Below are 14,862 nucleotides of genomic sequence, written 5' to 3' on the forward strand. Positions count from 1 at the left end.
CATTGGAATTTTATCATTTTTATTTTATGCATCATTATTGCAAGGTTTTTGGTACATGTGGAATTTGTTGAAACAAAATTTAACCTCTGTTTAACTTGTGTGCTCTAAACTGGTAGTACATATCCCATCAAACACTCATTCTTTCTTGAAATAACAGACTGAAATACAATTTTTCAGAAGCAATGTACATTTTCACAATAGCAAATAATATTTGAACTCATAAAGTAAATTTTGGAGAAAATAAGATGTAAATGTAAAATATAGAATGAACTTACATGAAATGATGGTGAAAGAATTCAGTTAATTTAATTCTAGTGACACAGAACCAAGCTAGACTTTATTTTTGAATCATTAATTGAAGTTTATAAAAAGTATTTTGACACAGTAATTGAAAAACTAGGAATTTTCTTTTCTAAATGTCTTAAAAGTTGGGGAAATTTTAAAAATCTATATGACATCCTGACCCAAGAGTTTTCTGGTAACTCTTTTAAGACTTTGTTTCACGGTAGAAAAATCTTACTGCAAGTTGGTGTTTGTTCATCACTATCAGTAATTTAACAGAAAATTTCAGATGATGGTTTTGCTCTACCTTGACTACCCCAGTTCTGGTTAATATGGTACAAACAAGATTCTGTTATCTTATATGATTTTTGAGATTAAAATGATGAAAAATAATAGGAAGTAGTAGCTTTTGAGATTGTATTTCACACACTGAAGGTAGCAGTATGCTTTAAAAAGATACGTTGCAAGGGATGTCTGTATTATCCCTTAGATGTGTTTATGGTTCTATGGAAGTATTTATGAAAATTTTCTCTTAATAACCACTTGCTGAAAAAATAGAAGATGTTCCTACTGTGGTTAGGATTCTCAGATCCTTTTTAATCTTCTGGTACTGTGATGGAATACAAAAGACTATCATGGTTTTATTTCTAGACATGAATTAGTATGCTGCCTATTTTTTCTGAGGACATGCATGGCACAAAATCCTTCTTTTACTCATAAGTAGAGGTGGTTAAAAAATTGGATCTGAAAATTGAATTTTATAATCTATTCCAGAAAAGCCATCCCTTTTGTTCCCCCACTGACTATTGTAATTTGTTGGAGAGGCTTTCTGCTGCCAGTACTTTGTTGTTGTTTAGTCATTGTCGTGTCTGATTCTTGTGAACCCAAGAACTGTAGCCCATTAGGCTCCTTTTTCCAGGAAATTTCCCAGGCAAGAATACTGTCATGGGTTGCCATTTCCTTCTCCAGGGGATCTTCCCAACCCAGGGATTGAACCCGTGTCTTCAGCATTGGCAGGAAGGTTCTTTAACCATTACCATTTGAGCCACCAGTGCTTTAATGATTCTGAAATAGTCTCTTGGACTCGTTCTCCTTAGATTCTTAGTTTGAGGGTTATTTATCCATTTTGGGTGGTTGATTATGATTGCCTTTTCTTCCCAACCAGTAGAATAAATCAGTGAATTTTTCATTTATTTTGATTTCCAGCTTAGCTGTATTTCTTACAAAACACTCTAAAATACTCTTTGCTTTTTCCAAGTTTCTCTCCACAACTTTAGTAACATAGTATTACACTGTTGGGCTTTCCATCATTATTGAAATCTTTAGAGCAGGTTTGGTGACTACGCAGGTTGCCATGGTGCTTTGCAAATTTAAGATTATAACTTCCTGTATTTTATTTCATCTCAATAAAAATCCAGATAGCTTCTTCGGGAGGACATTAAAAGTTTATTAAAGTTTCCACAGATAATATCCCAGTTCTGTTTTTTTTTTAATATACTATAGATTTCTTTTTGCAAAATCCAAGTCTCTTTAACTGTGACTAAACTCCATTTCTTTATGTTATATTATAGGGGCTTTCCCTTTAAAAGTAAAATCTTTGTAATCTTTTACTAACCAGACATTACAATCTTTGAGTTTTATTTGCACATTCTTTAAGTAATTGTGATCTTTTTCTTTTTTTCCTCTCTGTTGTTTAGTCCGAAAGAAACTCTACCTTCAAAACCTGTGAAGAAAGAGAAAGAACAAAGACCACGTCACCTACTCACAGACCTCCCTCTCCCTCCAGAGCTCCCTGGTGGGGATCCATCTCCCCCAGACTCTCCAGAACCAAAGGCAATCACACCACCTCAGCAACCATACAAAAAGAGACCAAAGTGAGTTTTGGGCTGGATCCATCCCTACCTTTGGACCATAACCTACACCATTAGGATCATAGAGGATTGGGCCTAATGTAGCTCTTTTTATTTTCACAGATAAAATTCTTTGATCTACATCCCCAGATACTTTGTCATGTTTTTTAGAAAAGTAATAATTTCCCAAGTTCAAGTTTGCCATGAACATTGATCCCACAGTATCTTTTGAGTTCATACTACTTAGAGTATTAAAGAAGAAAAAAATCGTTTTATTCAGAGGATGTCAACCATGTACATATTAATGAGGAATTAATAGATGCGGGTTTTTTTCCCCCTGAACTACATGAGTTGCCATGTCATAATGTAGTAGAATCTGAGTTTGATCTTCTGATTGTTAGCTGCCTTCTCTTAGTAAAAAAAACGGTTGCCATTTATTGAACATATATTATTGCCAAAGTTTTAAATTTTACTTTTATAGTAACCCTATGATGTACGGATTATTTTCCCATTCTATAGTTGAGGAAGCCAGTAAGAAGTTAGAAAGTAAGCAGCAATCCTATTACTTGATCTTATGTCTTCCTGAGGCAAAAAAAAAAGGAAAAATCTTAGCCACTGTGACAGACTGTTTACTATTTATTTTATATTATTTGATTCCTGCCTTTTTAATAAAGAAACTGATAAAAGACCCAGGAATCAGAGAAATCATCATAAAAGAATTCTGTTTTGTTCTTTTTGAATACACTTAGGGAATTCCTTGGCATGGTTGGTTAGTACTCCAAGCATCCACTGAAGGTCATGGGTTTGATCCCTGGTTGGGAAACAAGATTCCACAAGCTGTGTGATGCAGGAAAAAAAGAAAAAAAAACACTTAAAATTTTAGAGCAACTTTTTTGGTTGTTTTATTTTTTGTTTTGCCTTTTTTAGAATTTGTTGTCCGCGTTACGGAGAAAGAAGACAAACAGAAAGTGACTGGGGGAAACGCTGTGTGGACAAGTTTGACATTATTGGGATTATTGGAGAGGGAACTTATGGCCAGGTATATAAAGCCAAGGACAAAGACACAGGTAAATAATGCCAAAAAATTCTAGATGTCAGAAGGTTAAAAATTTAGTGGTACTGCTGCTTTAAGTGGATTTAGCAAAAGTAAACTTTGAGTTCTAATTTGGTCTCCAAAAGTTACAAATAGACCAGAATTTTCCAAAAGCATAATATGATTATTACCCTCTAAAAACCTTCCTTCTGGTTGTCCATTGAAAATGTTTTGGGAGATTTAAGAAAAGGTAAAAATAAAATTTGTAAGTTGTTCTTTGTTTGGTAAGGAGTTAGTCTTTGAAAATAAAATGAAGTAGTTGAATTTTTGGTATATTTTAATAATCCAAAATTTTTAGGCCTAATTGAATATTGAATTAAAATTTTAAAGTCATTTAAAAATCAAAGATAAGAAAGGGAACCTGGGGATTAAAAAAAAAAAACAATATAAAATATCTTGCATGTAGCATTAAAGTAGGCATTGTGTTTATCAGAGCAAGAGCATATATTGGTTGATTGATGATGGTGGCCAGAAAATGCTAATTATGATAAAACTGTTTGAATTTGCTGTAACAGGAGAGCTAGTGGCCCTGAAGAAGGTGAGACTGGACAATGAAAAAGAGGGCTTCCCAATCACAGCCATTCGTGAGATCAAAATCCTTCGTCAGCTGATCCACCGAAGTGTTGTTAACATGAAGGAAATTGTCACAGATAAGCAGGATGCACTGGATTTCAAGAAGGACAAAGGTACTAGCAAAGAATCATGTTTCTGTATGGTAGATTGGTACGTTTTATTTCCCTTTCTTAGCTTGTTTGCACGTTTGTGTTTTTTAACAGGTTGTACTAAACAAATCCAGCTTCTTTAATTCATATCAAAATTAAGATGTTATTACATTGCTCTTATGCTGAACAGTGCATATTTTATAAAATGTCCGTCCATCCTCATCAGTGTACTCTTACACTTTGAAATGATTGTTCATCATTGCAATTAGAGTCCTGTAACACCTAATAAGGCGAGCACATAAAAAAATGTAAGATTTTCCTCCAGCAACATTTTGAAGTGTTCTTTTTGTTTTGTTTTGTTTTTCACAAATTATAATAATAGTAATGAAAGTTAAAACCCAGATTAGACAGTTATTCTCAATTTTTCATCCTTCCTTCATTTATGCTGTGCTTAGTCACTCAATCATGTCCAACTCTTTGCCACCTCATGGACTATAGCCCGCCAGGTTACTGTATTCATGGGGATTCTCCAGGCAAGAATGCTGGAGTGGGTTGCCATGCCCTCCTCCAGGGGATCTTCCCAATCTAGGGTTTAAATCCAGGTCTCCCACATTGCAGGCAGATTCTTTACCATCTGAAGCCACCAGGGAAGCCCAGGAATACTGGAGTGGGTAGCCTAGCCCTTCTCCAGGGGATCTTCCTGACCCAGAACCGGGATCTTTTGCATTGCAGTTGGATTCTTTACTGGCTGAGCTACTGGGAAGCCCTCCTTCATTTATATGCATCTTTTTTTTTTTTAAACGTAGCTTTGTGCTAACAGTTTAAAGCTTTTTTTTTTTTTTAAACGTAGCTTTGTGCTAACAGTTTAAAAGGCAGGTATTTCTAAAACAATTTTCTTCAGGTCACATTGTGGTTTTCCTGGATTTGTAACTTGTCTTTGGGCAGTAAAATTGTTGTAGTCTATCTATGACATCCAGCCAACTTCTGTTAAAATAAATCTGAAGGTTTAGAAATGGGCAGCTGTAAAGAGATGGCATATGTGAATATACCCTGGGATATTAAGAGAAATTATGATTGAAATACATAAAATTAGAAGGGTATTGGTTAAAGTTAAGTTGTACTTCTTTACAGAGCCTCAGAGGTACTAGCATTAAGGGAGTAGTATCTCTTGAGTTTGGTAGAAGTAGTTTTAAAGAAAAGGAAATTCTGCTTAGATAAATTTATGAAAGTTAGATTGGAATAGAATTAAGTATACTAGGTATATTTCTGGGTGTGTTTTTTAACCTTTTCTGATTATAAAAATAATATAGAGTAAAGATGCATAAGAAAATGTTAATTGGTTGCTTTTGGACAGGTGCTTGCTTTTATCCATATCATTCTGTACTGTATAAGTAATTTACTATATACTGTTCAAATTCTTTTTCTTAAAAAAACAAATCATAAAATAATTGAGGACTTCCTTGGGACTCGATGCTTTCACTGAAGTGGGCGCAGGTTCAATCCATGGTCAGGGAAACTAACATGCTTTGTGGAATGGCCAAAAAATAAATTTCTTTTTAATTACAAAAAAATAAGTGAATGAATGGATGTGATGCATACCTATTGTGGAAGAAATGAAAATATAGATGAATAAGAAAAGGGAAATGGCAATCACTTCTCTCCTACTCCCTTCCAGTATACTACCATCCATAGAAGATCACTATATAGTACTAATATTTTGGCATATTTCTTTCTGGTACTTCATAGATATTGTATTTATTTTAACATAACTGAGATCAAGGTGTATTTAGTGTTTTATAACTTGTCATAAGTAATTTCCTGTATCATTAACATGTTTCAATGACTATACGTGAAGATAAATGAATCCAAATTTTAATTTCACCAGTCCTTGTTGAGCAGTTAGTTGTCAGTTAAAAAAAATATTATAATAGCACTGCATTGAGCATCTTTGCATAAATCTTTGCATTTTGATTTATTTCTTGATATAGTTTCCTAGAAATAGAATTATTTGGTGAAAGGAATTTTCATATTGAATTGTAGATTGCATAATAATTTATGTCCCACCAGTGAGTCCTATCTCACTTAATCCTCCATAATGTTGAATTTATCTTTTTAAAAAACTGTCATCTGAGGTGAAGTATGAGTGATACCATTATTTTGGATTGCATTTCAGTTTTTTCCCTTGTCTATGAATTTTGCTTATTTTTCTCTTTCTTGAGTTGTCCGTTTGTATCCTTTATCCACTCCTCTTTTGCAATTTTAGTTTTCTTTTTTTGTAGGAGGGCTTAACTAAAGCTAAGGTATACCTTTAATCCAGTGGTTGTTAACTTTTTGACAGTTGTGGACCTTTTAAAATAGCTCATGGATTCATTCTTCAAAAAAATTTAAAATGTTATATGCTATTTCAGAGTCCTTGAAGCCTACCCTCTAGACTAAGAATCCATGCCTTTATGTTACTGAGAGAAGAATTTTAGACTGGATAGAAGGTCTAGTGTTTCTTATGTTACAGAATTTGCCTGTATCATGCACCATGCTGAAAGTGTAAAGATAATGTGGATTTCAAATCTTTTACAATTCTCTTAGCCTTTTACCTACTTTTAAATGTAGGATGTTGAATTGGATGATTCATTTTTCTTTCAATTCTTAAATACTATAAATTTCATTAATAGTCTGTACCCCTGGCATATTATGTGAGTGCTGTTAGCACTTCTGTAAAGACTTCTACAAAAGTAGTCTCAGACAGTGTGTAACAAATGGGCATGGTTGTGTGTTACAAATAAAACTTTTATTTACAGCAGTAGACAGAAGGGATTTTCCCCAAGCAGTCTGTAATTTGCCAACTGATTTAGATCATAAAAGACTAGTTATACAACCTAACTGGGGGAGTTGTCCCCTTTAAGACGTAAGTAGTCCAAAGAGCACCAGACTGTAGGTCAGAAGATTAATTCAAATAGTAGTTTTATTTATTATTAAAATGGGCAAGTTACTCAATTGCTGGAGTTTTAGTTTTTTCGTATATAGAATTAAACATCTTTTTCTAGAGAGCTTATGGGCAACTCAAAAATTATATAAAAATTAAGGCATCGTTATTTCAGCATCCTTTTTCTCTTTTCTAAATTTTTTCTTTCATCCTGTGTAGGAGCCTTTTACCTTGTATTTGAATATATGGACCATGACTTAATGGGACTTCTGGAATCTGGTTTGGTGCACTTTTCTGAGGACCATATCAAGTCATTCATGAAACAGCTAATGGAAGGATTGGATTACTGTCACAAAAAGAATTTCCTGCATCGGGATATTAAGTGTTCTAACATTTTGCTGAACAACAGGTAACATAGTAACCATATGAGGTTAAGCATTTTCTCCCTCTCTTCTGACACCCTTCTGCTGCTGTTGCTGTTGCTAAGTCGCTTCAGTCGTGTCCGACTCTGTGCGACCCCATAGACGGCAGCCCACCAGGCTCCCCCATCCCTGGGATTCTCTAGGCAAGAGTACTGGAGTGCATTGCCATTTCCTTCTCCAATGCATTGAAAGTGAAAAGTCAAAGTGAAGTCACTCAGTCGTGTCCGACTCTTAGCAACCCCATGGACTACAGCCTACCAGGTTTCTCCGTCCATGACACACGTAGTTTCAGCTAATTAATTAAAGAGTTATAGATAGACCCAATAATGCAGTGTTTGTGTAGGTTTCTCCGTCCATGACACACGTAGTTTCAGCTAATTAATTAAAGAGTTATAGATAGACCCAATAATGCAGTGTTTGTGTTTATGTACATCTGATGTCTGTACCTTAGGAACAATTTGTGATGGGATACTTTTATCAGCAGAGTCTCAGACTCAGTCTTGGTAAGGAGCTAAAGGAGATAGGATTATAAAGGTATTTTTTATTTTATTTGTAAAGGTTTTTTTAAATGCAAACATTTTAGAGAATCACTCACATCCTACAGGAATATTCAGAGAGCTTTTGCCATAGTCATTAATACTTTTGTGGTCCTAGGCAGATTCCCACACACATTGAGTTAAAGAAATTCTCCTTTGTTTCATTGAGAGAAACCTGCTCTTATAGCTGCTTTTGAGACTTTCTTAGTTATCAAATTTCAGAGTAAACACAGATGTAGTTGGGGACTGACCTTTCTGCCAGCACTTCAGTTCAGTTCAGTTCAGTCGCTCAGTCAAGTTCAGTTCAGTCGCTCAGTCATGTCTGACTCTTTGCAACCCCATGAATTGCAGCACCCCAGGCCTTCCTGTCTGTCACCAACTCCCAGAGTTCACCCAAACTCATGTCCATTGAGTCAGTGATGCCATCCCACCATCTCATCCTCTGTCATCCCCTTCTCCTCCACTGCCAGCACTTACTCCTGGGTTTTAATAGTATAGACGGACAGGAATTTGGTAAAGAACAGTGTTAATCCTTCAGAAGTTTTTATCATCTGCTTCCTTCCTCTTTGGCTATTTGCTTAAAATGAATTGGTGATATCCTTTGTTACTCACAGTAGCCTTGAGTAATAGCCCTACATATTGAGGAATAAAAAGCAAGTCTGGAACCATTGAAATAAGGCCAGTGTTGGTTCTATAGGTAATTAGGCTGTTCATAACCATCTTTGTCTGATGCAAGGAGATCCAACCAGTCCATCCTAAAGAAGATCAGCCCTGGGTTTTCATTGGAAGGACTGATGTTGAAGCTGTAACTCCAGTACTTTGGCCACCTGATGCAAAGAGCTGACTCCTATGAAAAGACCCTGATGCTGGGAAAGATTGAGGGCAGGAGGAGAAGGGGACGACAGAGGATGAGATGGTTGGATGGCATCACCGACTCAATGGACATGAGTTTGGGTAAACTCTAGGAGTTGGTGATGGACCGGGAGGCCTGGTGTGCTGCAGTTCCTGGGGTCGCAAAGAGTCGGACACAACTGAGCAACTGAACTGAACTGAACTTGTCCAGTGCACCCTTTGTATTAAATATTTCTGTTCAGTTCTGTTTAACAAACATTATCTATTAATAGATGGGAATATAGAATGACTATGACATGTTTCCTATCTTTGTGGAGTTGGGTGGCCAACTCTTCAGGGTTGCCCAGGACTGTCCTGGTTTTAGCACCTAAAGTCCCATGTTGGTTGGTCCCTGGAGAGTTGCATTTAGTAGGGAGGCTGAACAAATTGCTTATTTATGTAAACATTTATTAAACTCCCCCCCACCCCCAGACTTGGGAGCATCTGGGAAGATGTGATTTCAAGGAATGAACAGGAATTTACCAGAAAGAATGACAACAGAGGGTTACATTTCTAGGCAAAAGAGATTGAATTTACAAATTCACATTTACAGATTCACAAAATTTACAAAAGCACATAAATGTGAAAATAACATAGCATGTTTGAAAAACTGAAAAAGGAGTCAGTATTGCTAGGGCAAGAAGAGTGAAACACATAATGGCGAGATGAAGCTGGACAGTTGCAAGAAGCCAATTTAAATTTTATTTATAAGAGACAGCCATTCAGAGGTGCTGGTTAATTTTTTGTTTTCAAATTATATAATTAATGCATTTCATTAATTGTCCAAATTACTGTAAAATTATTATTTATACTTAAATACCTTTATGAGATAAAACGTGATATTAAAAGATTCCTTTCTATCACTATATCTGTGACCCACCACAATTCTTATTAAAGCTGCACTTTAAAAACCAGTTATATATACAGTAATAATGCATCAAAAACTTTAATGATGATGGTTATCATCTTTCAGTTTTCTGGACTATAGTTTTAATATACTTTCGTCTGTTCCTTTTGCTCTTCTGTTGAGGGATGTGTCAGGCCAGGAAATAATTGCAGTCCTGCTTGGTGTCCATTCTGGTGGGTCCAGCCCCTCTCTGTCCCTAACTTCCCAAGTTCAGGAAGCTGGTGAGCTTCTAGACTAAAGTGAATTTTCTTTTCAGTTTTCTAAGCAGGCTGCAGGAGTCTCATAGTCTAGTCTGATCCAACCAGCCTCTGCTCTTGCCCATTCAGTGTCTACACAGAGACTTTTGAGTGAGATGGCATAGAGAGGAGTCCTCAGCTGGATGAAGAAGGGAAAACAGTTGATGAGAGAGGGAGGAGAGGGGGGTTGGGCTTCGTGATGTTTATCTTAATTACACAACTATAAATGAAACCAAATTATTTTAGCTATAGGAGAGACCAATTAGTCTTCTGCTTTAGAAAAATCACTGAATGGTCACTATATAGGGTGTGGACTGGGGGCACATAGACTTATTAAAAACGTCATAAGAAATGGTCTGAACTTAAACTAACTAAGGCGTTGCTAGTAGAGGATGGACAGCATGGACTTGGTAGATCAGTAGACTTGAGAGAGTGAATGGTGGGGAATCAATCAGTGTACTCAAAGATTTCTCACTTGAGAAACATCTAGATGGGTGGCACAGTGGTCAATATAGGGAATACAGGAAGAACAGAATGCGTGAGGTGAAAGGGGAAACCCCATACTATAATATATTCAGGGTACTATAATATATCCAGGGTAGTGATACCAAGTAGGCATATGATCACATGTGAGTTTCAAACTAGCAGTGTAGATTCAGGAGTTACCAAGCATAGAAAAGATATGAGAAGATGAAACCTGAGAAACTGGTCAGATAGATCAGAAGAAAATAAGGAAATATCATGAATGCAAAATTAGCAGGTTTAAGGAATGAGTGGTTATAGATGATATAAATAGGTTTTAGGACCCAAGAAGAGAATAAAAAAGGTGAGTGGTGAAAATGTGGGGTAAGTGGGTGGGTAGCATGATTAGTGGGAAGGTGATTGTGACTTTAATTGTTTTTGTTAATTTTTTATGAAGGATGCAGAGCTTTGAGCATGTTTAAATGCTAAGGAAAATGAAAGTCAGTAAAGAGGGGAAAGTTGATGATTCAGGAAAGAACCAAAGTAATTTAAAGGATTGAGATTTTAGAGGAGATGGCATCAAAGCCAGAGGTGGTAGTATGGATTATCCTTGAACAGGAAAAGAGATTGACACATTTTTTCTGTAATTGAAGGAAAAGGAGAAAACAAAGTTAGAGGTGTAAATAAGTATAGGTAAAACAATGTTAAATAGCTCCCGCCTAACAGATGACATGTTTCCAGTGAAGAAGGTTATCTACTGAGAGTAAGAGGGTGTGGGGATGGATTAGGAAATAAATAGGTTCTGGTAATATTTAGGTCTAGCCTGGTTTTCCATAGCCATATATCTATTGCTTTTTTTAAAATATATTTTATCATTTCCACCATCTTTTTAAAATTTTTATTTATTTAAATTTAATTAATTGTTGATTTTATTCATTTATTTAGCTGTACTGGGTCTTTGTTGCTACACCTGGACTTTCTCTAGTTGCACTGTGCAGTGGCTACTGTCTAGCTGCACTGTGCAGGCTTCTCACTGTGGTGGCTTCTCTGGTTGCGGAGTGTGGGCTTAGTAGTTGTGGTGCACAGGCTTAGTTGCTCTGCTGCAAATGGAATCATCCCAGAGCAAGTATTAAACCCGTGTTCCCTGCACTGGCAGGCTGATTCTTAAACCACTGGATCACCGAGAAAGTGCCTCTATTGCCATTTTAACTTTTAAGTCGTACCATAGTAGAACTTCCCTTGAGTCTTGGGGTCAAAGTAAGGATGCCAAGGAATTTGAGGAACCCTTTTTGTCTCAATATAGGACTCAAGACAGCTATTTCTTTCCTTTTTGCTTTTCTCAAAAATTGCTTATAAATTGAACTTAAAATGTGATGAGGTATGGGACAAGTGGGTAAGGTGCCCATAATCTTTACTAGGAATGTTGAGTTGATTTAATGTAAAATTTTGTTGGTAGTAGTTACCTGGCTTTAATATTTTGTCCTATTGCTCAGATTTTGAGGAGCACCTCATAGAATAGCCTTTTCCCCCCTCTTCTATCTCATTTTTCTGCTAGATCTGAGCTATCAAACACCTGAGATATCCCCAGTCCTTTAAAAAAAGTCAACTGGCTTTTCATTCCCCAAGAGGTAACACAAACTGTACACAAAAATTGAGATAGGTATGATTAATCCAATAGTTAATTATAGTTTAAATAGTTTCCCAGAATTTTGTGTTGCATTTTATTAAAATATTACTTGATTCAATGTCAAAGGAAGGATATTTAGCAGAGTGAAACATGGATGTGGTCTCTTTAACATTAACATTATATAACAATTAACATTTTGCTGTAGTTGCTCCCTTACTTTTCTGCCTTACTTATTTTAAAGTAAATTACATCAGGATGTTTGACTCTAAATCTCTGACAAAATTATTATATATTATTTTCTAACAGTCCATAGTTTATATTTTTTCAGTTATGTCAAAAATATCTTTTGTAGGGATTTCCTGGAAGTCCAGTGGTTAGGACTTGGCACTTTTGCTGTTGTTGCCCAGATTCAATCCCTGGTCGGGGAACTAAGATCCAGCAAGCCCCATGGTGTGGCCAGAATAAAAAAACAGTCTTTTGTGGAGCTAATTTGTTCAAACCAGAATCAGTCAGGGATTATGAATTGGATTTAGTTGTTAGGCCTCTTAAATCTCCCTTAATCTGAAATAGCCCATTCAATTTTTTCCCAACCGTAAGTATTTAATCTAGCAGGTTCTAGTCACTTTTGTTTGCCAAGAAATAAAAGAAATATTTAGTTAAGGAATCAAATCCAAAAACATAATAGTAGTCTTAAAAAAAACTCCCTTAGGCTTTGCGGAGTGGTGTGGTCAAAGAAACTTAATCTGGGAGAGTTACCATTAAGAGCAGAACTAAAAGGTTAAAATTCATTTTTGTAATTCTTTAACTCCTAAATTAGCACTTAACTTTTATATTTTTGGTCTCATCTTGTTGCATGTGGGATCTTAGTTCCCCGATCAGGAATTGAACCTGTGCCCCCTGAAGCAGAAACTCTTGAGTCTTAACTGCTGGACTGTCAGGGAAGTTCCAGCACTTGGCTTTTTAAGTGTAATTTGGAAGCTCCTGTTGTTACTTATGAAAATAATTATTTTTGTTTTACAGTGGTCAGATCAAACTAGCAGATTTTGGACTTGCTCGGCTCTATAATTCTGAAGAGAGGTGAGTCATTCATCAAAATTACATATGGGAAATAGGAAAAAGTCCTTTTTATTCTTGGATATGCTAGTATTCTGTAAATTGCAGTAACTGAAGAGTTCCATAATTTTCTAAATGTGTTACCACCTAGATTTCAGACACTTAATTCTTTCTGAATTCTTGAACCTGCTTTAGACTGAAATAAATCAACCCAAATTGGAATGGAAGTTATTTCTTCATCATCTTCTGTCCAGTTTACTTTTGAACTGTTGGGTTGCTATGGAGCTGTTTTGATGATCCCATCTCCAATTGACAGCTGTTTTAATTTGCATTTAATTATATAAGTATTTTTCATCAGAAACCATTATAAATTTATATCATGATTGTATTTTACTTTTCAGCCGTCCTTATACAAACAAAGTTATTACTCTGTGGTACCGACCTCCAGAACTTCTGCTGGGAGAGGAGCGTTATACACCAGCGATAGATGTTTGGAGCTGTGGGTAAGATTCCTTTCATCTTTTTTTTGTTTGTAACTCACATACTGATGAACTTGTATCATGTTTTATCTCTCCATTTGTTTTTTTGCAGCTCTTCTTTAAGTTCAGAAGGATAGGGATCAACTTTTAGCCAGAGTTCAAAGAAATCTGTGAAATATTTCTTCATATCAGACACATAGTTTCAAATAAGATTCATAGACTGCAATTGATATCTCATCTTTTAATTATAGATTCCCCCTGCATCTCTCTTAGGTCCCCCCTCCTTATAATTTTTTTTTTTTAGAAGAAATTGGTTTACTTGTCCTATAGAGTTTCTCACCATCTAGACTTTGCTGATTATTACATCTTCATGGTGGTTTTTTTTGCATAGTTCTCTATTTTTATTTCCTATAAATTGTAGGTAAGTGCAGGTCTGATTCCCAATACCCACTGACCCTGAAACTATTTTACAGGTGGTTTTATATACTTCTGACAGATCACATAGTTACTTGTATATCCTAGTTGGGGGTAGAAAGCGGTGGGAGCCTCTTGTCCAGAGTACAGGCAATAACTGGGTGCATTATCTGTAGAAAATTTAAAAACAATTAAAAATTCATTGCAAATTAGTCAACTTTTATTATCCTCTTACACAGGCAGTTCTAAACAATGTCTAATAAAATATTCATCCCTATTGGAGTGGAGTTACATGTACACACACCACTTTATGTAATAATATATAATTGTCTCGTTTGGAAGTGTTGTTAGCTATTAGTGGTCTGCATCCATCAATTCATTTGGGATTTTTGTGGTATGATATTCTAATCATTTCATTCTTTCTTGGAATAGAGAAAGGTTATCTATTTGGCTAACCTTGGGTACAAATGATATTGAAAAGGCTTAATTAGGAAGTTACCTGGCAGTCCAGTGGTTAAGACTCCACATTTTCACTGGTGAGAGCATGGGTTCAGCCCCTAGTTGGGGAGCTGAAATTCCACAAGCCACCTGGGTGGGGCCAAAAAAAAAGTTTTTTAAAGGGTTTTATTAACGGTTTAAATCTTTCATTTTATTTACTAGTTTTCAAAATAATAAGATAGCTTACTGTTATCCTCCAAAGATGACCAAAGAAGAGGTTGTTTGGGGTTTGGTTTTTAGTCTCATTATGAACTCATGGATTTAAACATATTTGACATGTTTTAATTCATTAGAGTTATCATCCTTATTCCTCTTCAAACTGTCTAGACTTCAGTCATTGGGAGTTTATTCAGGTTAATTCTTGGGACCTTTTGACTCAACCATAGTGGAATTGATAGCCTCTATTGTTTTCTGGTTCTAGTCTCATCTAGTTCATTTCCTGCCACAGACCTGGAATCGGCCATTTCTCTTAAGGTGTCCTTTTAGTAGAAAATTATATTTAGAGACCACAGTTTGTATGTTAGGGGCAT

At 35.8% G+C, this 14,862-nt stretch overlaps 1 protein-coding gene across 15 annotated transcripts in view; it reads left to right on the forward strand.

Annotated features, from left to right (window-relative positions):
• The window catches only part of CDK12 (cyclin dependent kinase 12), a 59,638-nt gene that overhangs the window by 12,802 nt on the left and 31,974 nt on the right, over positions 1-14,862 (forward strand). For all 15 annotated transcript variants that reach the window (XR_011247142.1, XR_011247139.1, XR_011247141.1 and 12 more), the window contains exons 3-8: positions 1,980-2,156; positions 3,060-3,199; positions 3,741-3,911; positions 7,027-7,216; positions 12,909-12,965; positions 13,343-13,444. Coding sequence is in view for 5 of the 15 variants with exons in the window: in XM_069543365.1 (XP_069399466.1) it covers positions 1,980-2,156; positions 3,060-3,199; positions 3,741-3,911; positions 7,027-7,216; positions 12,909-12,965; positions 13,343-13,444 (837 nt within the window). In the remaining 10 variants the exon portion in view is untranslated. The remainder of the gene's footprint in view (positions 1-1,979; positions 2,157-3,059; positions 3,200-3,740; positions 3,912-7,026; positions 7,217-12,908; positions 12,966-13,342; positions 13,445-14,862) is intronic.

The sequence above is a fragment of the Ovis canadensis genome, chromosome 11, assembly GCF_042477335.2.
Source record: "Ovis canadensis isolate MfBH-ARS-UI-01 breed Bighorn chromosome 11, ARS-UI_OviCan_v2, whole genome shotgun sequence".
Taxonomy (NCBI): domain Eukaryota; kingdom Metazoa; phylum Chordata; class Mammalia; order Artiodactyla; family Bovidae; genus Ovis; species Ovis canadensis.